We start from the raw sequence: 9,310 nt of genomic DNA on the forward strand, positions 1-9,310 counted from the left end.
AATCTGTGTATTGCCATAAGGCTGTGCCTTACCTGCCAAAGTTCTGCCATCTGTCTCTAGTGGGGTTACATGGATTCTCTCTCTCTCTCTCTCTCTCTCTCTCTCTCTCTCTCTCTCTCTCTCTCTCTCTTTCTCTCTCTCTCTCCCTGCCTTCCTTCTCCCAGCATTCATTTTAGTTTTTCCTGCCTACCTATGTTCTGCCCTATCAACAGCATTTTTTATTCACCAATGGTACTCACAGCATACAGAGGGGAATCCCACATCACCACCCCTTTTCTGTTTAAATAAAAAGGAAGGTTTAAACATTAACGTAGTAAAATAACATATTGCATATTACAGGTAACAAATAAAAATTATAGTTACAATATTAATATCTACTTTATCTTTTATCATAACTAAGGAAAACTATATTATTACTATCTATTCTTCAACTCCATCAAAGACTCCAGAAGGATATAATATTACTTAAATAAAAATGAAGTACATTGTAAGCAACTTCCAAAACTCTGGAATTGGCAGAAACATCTCACTTCCTGAACAGTCACCCAAAGTTCCTCTGTACCATTGGGGCATCCATCTTTACCCTACAGGCTCATAGTATCCAGCAGACTTCTCCATGAAGCAGAAAATTTCAAAGACAGTTCCAGCCTATATTGGCAGTTTGTCAGCCACATTTTTTCTGTATCCTGAAGAATGTCTAGCACACTCTTTCATGAAACAGGATATCCAAAGGACCATCTCACCTTTACACAAGTTCAGCAGTTATTTCTGTGTGGGTCCTTCATGTCTAGTTCACACAGTGTACCACCAAGCCGTCCAGACAAGAGTAGTTTTTTGCCTAAATGGCTAACAGATGAAGATCCTCTTTGATGCCCATCTTCCTCTTGATGTAATTGGTGCTGCCAGGAACAGATGTGTCTCACTGTCATAAAAGTCCTAACTTCTTGAAATATTCGTATGCTATATTCTGTGGGGCTTTGAAAGGTTTGAAGAACACCAATCTAATTGAAACAATTCTCTATATACCTAGAAAACCTAACAAGCATGACTAGAAGGTTGACTATTATAGATGATTACCTATCAACCTAATTTCTTAATTATACATTACATTTTTAAATGAGCTGGACAAACATAATTTAATCACAATCAGAAATACACATACACAGTACAACAAAATTAACCTTAAATTTGTATCAATAAATCAAGATCCATACCAATGCAAATCTCTATATCATGTCCCCCTTAAATGTAAACAAACATTTATATACAATATTTGGGAAGTGGGCATTTGTCTGTCCAAACTGCCTCCTGCCATTTGTTGTGTGAATTATTTTCTTTTGGAGGTGTTCACGGCAACCTTTCAGGGGGTCTTGGTCCAACAAACCACATTATCCTGAAATTAATCCACAGGTTCTCATCCTCTGTAGAAACAAAAGAAGAACCTCATTTCCAAAACAACATATCCTTAGATCCATATTCTGAAATTAAGATACCTTTATAATATACATGCTGGCTTAGCTTAGCAGCCCATACAATGAACTGTCTCTCTGTACTTAGCTCCTTCACATTCAAAAATTCAAAGAAAATACAATAATATACATAATCCAGACTCTATGTATATTCTATCTTTATATGGCTTTTCTTACTCTATTGCTTTTAATATTTATTTTATTGTCTTTACTCTAATTTATGAATTCTGTACTCTGTCTCTTTAAAAACTTTATTTTAATTTTTAAAATTATTTACTTCTTTTAAAATCTCTATACTCTTTTTCTTCTCTTTCTCAAACCTACATATATTTATCCAACACTACCGCACAATTAAAGGTCTTTTCCATCTGAATTTGTCTTGTTCTGTATTTGTAATTCATTACTGTCAAGGAGTACTTCTTAAAATGCTAAGTGCTTCTTAAAAACATAAGCTGTATTATTGCTAGGTCAAATTCAGTACTTCCAGCTTGCTCTGCAGTCTAGAATGGTTGAGCTCTTTGCTGTCTCTGAGAGCCATGTGCATTGCAGCATTTTTAGGCACACAGCCAGTCTATGTTGTCATTAAGCAAGTTGTAGCACAATTCTTTTAAATGCTCAGCCTCCTGAAAGTATCAGAGTTTGTGCTAATAGCACAGCCCACAGCCAGGAAGCCACTATTTTAAAATCGTGGCTTTTTTCTGCTACCACTGAATCAGAAAGACCTCTCTTGAAAGAGTTACAGCACAACTCCAGCAAGGTAGGCCCATTAGAGACAAAAAAAAAATGTAGCTAAACTCTGGTTTTTTGTGTGTGTGTGTCTAAAATTCCATTCCCAGGCCTCTCAGGTTTTATGTGGATTTTAGTTTGCCACATTGGCATCAATTTGTTGAAGGGGGGGCGGTGCTAGTTTGTTTCCCGTCATCTCAGACTCCCAAAACAGTCACACAGAAGTGTATTATTTAAATCACAGCTTTTCCCATTAGCTCTAGCTTTTTATTGGCTAACACTTACATATTAATTTAACCCATCTCTATTTATCTGTGTATTGCCATGAGGCTGTGGCTTACCAGCTAAAGTTCCAGCATCTGTCTCCAATGGGGCTACTTGGTTTCTCTCTCTCCACATTCCTTCTCCCAGCATTTGGTTTAGTTTCCCTGCCTACCTATCTTCCCTATCAACAGGCCAAGGCAATTTCTTTATTCACCAATGATATTCACAGCATCAAGAGGGGACTACCACATCATTAAGTAAGGTCATTTAAATTAACTTTTCTAGTATTACAGATGTATGACACTAATACATTATATATCTGTGGGTGTAAAATATCTTATATCTGATTTATGATACATTCTGCGGTGATGGTTCATCAAAACTCTTTTTAGATGTTACTCAGTATATTTTATTTCTAGATGATATATGAGATATTAGTAAAAATGCTGTCAGACACTACAATAACTTAAAAATACTACACACTCAATGTAACCTGTAGCCAACATGTAGAAGAAAATATACACATGGGAATCATTAAATATTTCTAGTCTGCAGAGTATGATGATACATGAATTGCCTCCCTTTATCATATTTTCTAGTGTATTTTTAAACAGCATCATTCATAAAGTTATTTCTTCATGAATTCTTTATTCAGTTCAGCTCTTTGTATAAAATATTCAAGCATACAAACATAAAATATATGTGTGACAAATATATATACATATTTATATATTACTTTAGGTAATACATACCTTTGCTATGAAATATGTGTGTATATGTGTGACTTTATTTAAGATACTTGCTACTTATACTTTCCTAAGGTCAAACAGACCTGTTCATTAACTATGAGATAAGCAGATATAAAAGACATTTGACAGGCTAATTTCCTTTCAGGAACATAACAACCATTTCACAATTCTCTTCTCTTGCCCAGGACCAATTAGTATTTTAGAAGACCCAATGACATACATTATTCTATTAAAGTGTAACTATAATTTTTTGTTTAACTCAAAGTCAATTCTAATGTTGGCTATTACATGAACAATATTTAATGAAGGGAGACAATCTTAATTATATTTTTTAGAGACCAGCAACAAGATATTTATTTTCTTCTATGTGCAAAGTTTTTCTATACTAATTGCCCTTCTATCAAAGTGCTAAACTTTGCAATAATCTCAATATTTATACTTCTTTAAGTATTATTGGATATAGTCATATTTATAGAACTTAATAGACACCAAGTGATAGATAATAAGGATTTAAAGGGTGATAATTTAGTAGCTTTAAGTTAGTTTTCCTAGCAGATTGTGTGCAATTGTGTTATTGTATGTCTGTTTTGTTTGTTAGTGTATAAGGTTAATTTTAATTTTTAATGCAAATACATAATATCACTTCCTTTCCTCCCTCAAATTTCTCCCAAATACCCTCACTAAACCCTTCCAGTACCACCGCTACAGTTGATAGCATTTTTTTGGTAATTTTATATATATATATATATATATATATATATATATATATATATATATATATACTTGTGTACACAAATATATACACATGACCTGCCCAATTTTATTATTGCATCCTAATATAGGGCTGAACACTCTACATTTGAAAACAAATTAAGGAGCTCATCTCTGGAAGCAGCTAACTCTCCTTCTTGGGGTCATTAATTTTCAGTATTTTGTTTTTCAATTTGGGTTCTCTAATGACCATGTATTACCTCTATTCTCATTTGATTTGTTGTCATCTTTACTATTTCTATGCTGAAAGTTATATATTCACTCTGATTTTAAAATGTTTGGTCTTGTTAAGTTGAAGGGAATAATCATACAATGGTAGTTGGATAAAGCTCTTATGGATTATCTGATAAAGAATGATGATCTTATGATGTAGACATAAATAGGAGAAAAACATGAGAGATGGGAAAAATCATATTAACTGGCCTCCAAAGATAACATAGAACAAAGAAACAGTTCTCAGTAAACACATTGGGTATTGGTAAAAAGGGATAACTAGAAGTAGATGGAGAACTTCGTAACAGAAGACTATCAGAGAGATGACTTACCAAAATTATAGTTTTCTCTTTGGTCACACTTTCTTCCCATCTGATGTGTGCTTATGAACACATTCATGTTGTGTAAAAACAGTCTTCCTTTGAGCCTGACCAATCTTCACTTCCTGACATTGTCCCATGGGTGAACCATGTCAGCTGTTTTGTATTCTGGATATAATGAGAACCTTGGAAATAATTATCTTGGACATCTCTGAGGGATTTCTCTGTTAATAGTAATACTTAGTGCAGAAAATTTGTGAAAATATAAAGACAAGGAAAACCCTTTGTTCGTTAGCCCAGCATTGATAGTGTTAGTCAACTTTTCAAAATTATTCACTTCACCAAAGAGAATGAAGAAGAAGCATGCTGTTGCCTAGTTTGTTATTGTCTTAATATAAACAAAGTAACTCAAATGCATAGTTAGGAGACAATTTGTAAATGTGTGAGATATGACTAGAACAAAATCCATGCTGGGAACATAATTTCCCAATGTATGAAAAATCTATTTCATTTCTTCATCACATAATTCATGGATTTCATTGTCCTCCATACTTGCATGTGATATTGCTACGTTTGAAATATCTGGCAACATACTTAGTCCCCATTATGTTTTTAAAAATAATTTAGCTATACTTATCTATGCTTGTGAGTTAGTGTGTGCTATGGTGGTATATGTGCATGTATAAATGTACATATATACATATATGTGTGTGCTCATGTGTGTACACATATGCAGCTCAGAGGGTCTCTCTGTCAATTCTGTTCTACCTTTATCAATTTTTTTAGGTGTTTTTCTCAGGGTGTTAGATTTGTAGTGGCATTTAAATTGTATTTTAATAACTAAATCTTGCCTGAGGATCAGAAAAGTAAAACAGCCACACTGGTCAGCATTACAGACTAGGCTGCAGTTACACACATTTTTAATCCCAGTAGTCACACTAAGTTGCCATAAAAAGCAGGTGGTAGTGGTATATGCCCTTAATCCTAGAACTAGAGAGGATTATAAATCAGGAGGAGATAGCTCTCAGTCTTAGTCTCATTCTGAGGTTTCTTGGAGGTAGGAAAACCAATTTTATACTGAGATAGAAGAAAAAGCCAGTGACTGGCTACTTTGCTGTTTTGGTCTTCATATTGAACACCATAATCAGTGTCTACATTTTTATTAATTGTGCTCCATTTGGCAATCAACATGAGGATCAAATCCATGATCCTGGGAACAGGAGTCCAATGTCCTACCAGATGAATTAGGTGGGTTCCTGCCAGTACCTTCACCATGAAGCTATACTCTTAAAATGTTAAGGAATGGAGCAAAGCCAGCCACTAAAGCCTCACTGTTATCCTAGCTATATATATCACTTAGCAATTTAAGACTCATGCAGTCAAGAAACCATGGAGATATATAGTAAAATCAGATTCAGAAGAAGAAGTTTCTAAACATTTTACAGTGTGTTTAAAAATATATGAAGGCTTGATAGAGAAAAGAATAAGTATAGGGAAAGTCCTTTTAAAAAGCAATAAAGTAGCTAGGCATGGTGATACATGTCTTTAGCTCATCTTTCAGGAAATAGAGGCAGGTAGAACTCTGTGAGTTTGAAGCCAGCCTGGTATACAACTAGTTCCAGAACAGGCTCCAAAGCTACAGAGAAACCCTGGCTTAAAACAAACAAACATGGAAATAAATAAATAAATAAATAAACTTTGTTTTATACTGTCTACTGTTTGCCAAATTATGCTAATGGTATGGTGCCACAAAACTTGTGGGAGAAAACAATGAATGTCTAAATTGACTTAAAGTTCTCCCCACAAGATGAAAACTCATATCTATAAAAGAACCAGAGACCAGACAGCTTAGAGAACAACACAAAAATGTGCATATTCAAAAAAAATTATAAAATGATTGAATCCTAATGACATTCCTCTAGTCTCATAGATTATTGCCTCATTCAAATATTACTGGGAAAGCTTCATCATGCATTAGATGGGAACAAATACAGAGACCCACAATCAGACATTATACAAAGAGATATTTTGAAATATAAAGCTCTAAATGGAATATCTCTATCAAACTTTTTCCCTCAGAGATCAAATATAAAAAAATGAGTGGTGAAACATTGTAGAACCAGAGGGAATGAAGGACACTAGGAGCACAAGGTCCTCTAAATAAATCGAGAAAAAACTTACATGAACTAACAAAGACTAAAGCAGCAAGCACAGGGCTTTCATGATTTAGTGCCATACCCTCTTCATATAAATGTAGCTTTCAGCTTAGAAGTTTTATGGGACTCCTGAGTGTGTGAATGAGGGGATCTCTGATGTTACTGCTTTCTCTTAGGTCTCTTTTTCTTCTGTTGCTTTGCAGTGTCCATCTTCAATATAATGAATTTTTTTATCTTCTATTTTATTTTATGTTATTGTTATCACTTAAAACCTGCTCTTTTCTAATGAAAGACAGACAGTGAGGGGAATCCCAATAGGCAAGAAGGTGAGAGGAACCAGAAGTAAAGAGAAAGGAAACTGTAATAAGTATATATTGCATGAGAAAATAATCAATTTTAATATGTAGCTTAAGTAAATATATAATCATCTCCCAGCTTATAAGTATATTTAAGTCTATAGAAAACTGACAACATGTTACTTTTAAATAATAATAATAAAATAAAGACTTTTCCTTTAAAAAATATTGTCCAGGGTGAGACTCACTAAGGTAATAATGACCATAATAAGTTGAAACATTACTACATTTAAACATTCACAAAATGGTTAAAATTTAAAAATGACACTTTCTTCTCTTTGGGTGGAAATACTAAACTTATTAACTATCTTAAAACTTCTTGTTTTTTTTCTACAAAATAACAAAACCAAAATATTATGTAATGTGATTATTAAAAAGGAAGACAGTATCAAGTATATATTCTTTGATATTTCCCGGCTAAGGAGAAATAGTTACATATTACAGGCGAAATATTTTAGGAAAATTCAAGTTCACCATTAGAATTTATAATCATGAAATTAGAAAAACATTTAACGGGCATATGGTGTTATACAGAATTATATTCAAGTAACATTTATTAAGATTTTATTTGTTTAGATAAATATATGGGGTTGCTCAAAAATGTTAAGCTAAAATTTATTAAAACCATAGAAGAATACTTTGATGGCTTTCCTGTGTGGAAAAGGTTTATATTTATAATTTAAGAAAAAGAATTAACAGTGTTCTGCTGATTGATGAATAAATGTCATATATTTTAAAATGTTAAATTGTATCCATATTAAAAGATTGGTATAAAATGTCAATATAAACTGTATTTGTTGGTTTTAAATATATTTCATAGAGTCAATCTCATGGTGTGAAGCAATTAGTGCATGTTTCTGAATATTGTGAATATCCTTAGAGTCCCAAGAATTTGCCTATGAATCTTTTCATAGCATTTTTCATCTCTTTATTTCTCAATGTATAAATGGCTGGGTTTAGTAGTGGTGTAAAAAAGGAGTAAAACACAGCAAGAAATTTGTCCAACCAGGTAATACTGAGGGGCCACACATAGATGAAGATGCAAGGCAGAAAGAAGATCATTACCACCGTGATGTGGGCACTGCATGTGGACAGAGCCTTAGATACACCAGATTTAGAGCTCTGGCCAACAGTGATTAGGATATATGTATATGAAATCAGCAATAGAATGAAGCAGGTTACAGCCACAATCCCACAGTCAGCATGCATTAAAGTATTTAAATCATGATAATCTATGCAGGCTAGCTTGATCACCAATGGCATATCACAAAAGAAACTGTCTACTTCCTTGGGACCACAAAAAGGTAGCTGCAAAACCACTGCCAAGTAACTTATGCCATGTATAAGGCCAGTAGTCCAAGAAATCAACACCAACCCAGTGCATCTTTTCAGGTTCATAATGGTGAAGTAGTGGAGTGGTTTACAGATGGCCACATAGCGGTCATAAGCCATTACCACCAACAGCACCATCTCCACTGCACCAACACAATGAGAAAAGAAAATCTGGAAAATGCAGCCTGCAAAGGAGATGGTCTTGTATTCTCTGAGAAAATCTGATATCATTTTAAGAGTGGTGTTTGAAGAAAGACATAAGTCAACAAAGGACAGGTTGGCCAAGAAGAAGTACATGGGAGAATGGAGATGGGGGTCAGTGGTGATTAAAACAAGGATGACGATATTTCCAAACAAGATGAGCAGATAAAGTATGAAAAATAGCACAAAGAGTATGACCTGAAGATTCTTAGAGTTGGTAAGTCCCAAAAGCATAAATTCTGACACCACAGACTGATTGCCCCCATCCATTTCACTCAGTGAGTCCTCAGAAGCGGCCTACAATTTAAGAAAAATTAAGATTTCGTCATAATAGGAAGATTACTTCTTTTGTAGAACTGTTTATTAACTTTGAAACTTACCTGGATGGAAAGACATAAATGTAAAGAGGAATCTAAGGCAAACAGGGGTGACACTGCTGCCCAAGAGAAAGCAAATGAGCCAAGAGCAACTCCCCACGAAGAGAAGCATCAGGTGCGACAGTTATCCACATGCTCAATCGGGAAATCCCTCTACGAGAGAGCAGCAAAAAGGCAGGATGACAATGTGAAGAAAAAGTGCGTGCTCTGAATTTATCACTAACAATCATGATATTCTATAACATAAATGGGGTTTAAACATAGAAACTGCATTTATGTTCAATACAAATGGTTAGACAGGATGTTACCGTTTTTGGAAGCATTATGATGATTGCTTTGAGCATTCAGAAGATAATATTAGTGACATAAATAAATT

The 9,310-nt window shown here is 34.1% G+C and overlaps 1 protein-coding gene across 1 annotated transcript; it reads right to left on the reverse strand.

Annotated features, from left to right (window-relative positions):
• Positions 1–7,900: 7,900 nt before the first annotated feature.
• Positions 7,901–8,830, reverse strand: LOC142844832 (olfactory receptor 4K3-like). The gene has a single exon (XM_075963635.1). It carries the CDS (start codon positions 8,825–8,827, stop codon positions 7,901–7,903), a length of 927 nt encoding a protein of 308 aa, XP_075819750.1. The 5' UTR covers positions 8,828–8,830.
• Positions 8,831–9,310: the final 480 nt, after the last annotated feature.

This window comes from Microtus pennsylvanicus, chromosome 2 (genome assembly GCF_037038515.1).
Source record: "Microtus pennsylvanicus isolate mMicPen1 chromosome 2, mMicPen1.hap1, whole genome shotgun sequence".
In the NCBI taxonomy this organism is placed as follows: Eukaryota; Metazoa; Chordata; class Mammalia; order Rodentia; family Cricetidae; genus Microtus; species Microtus pennsylvanicus.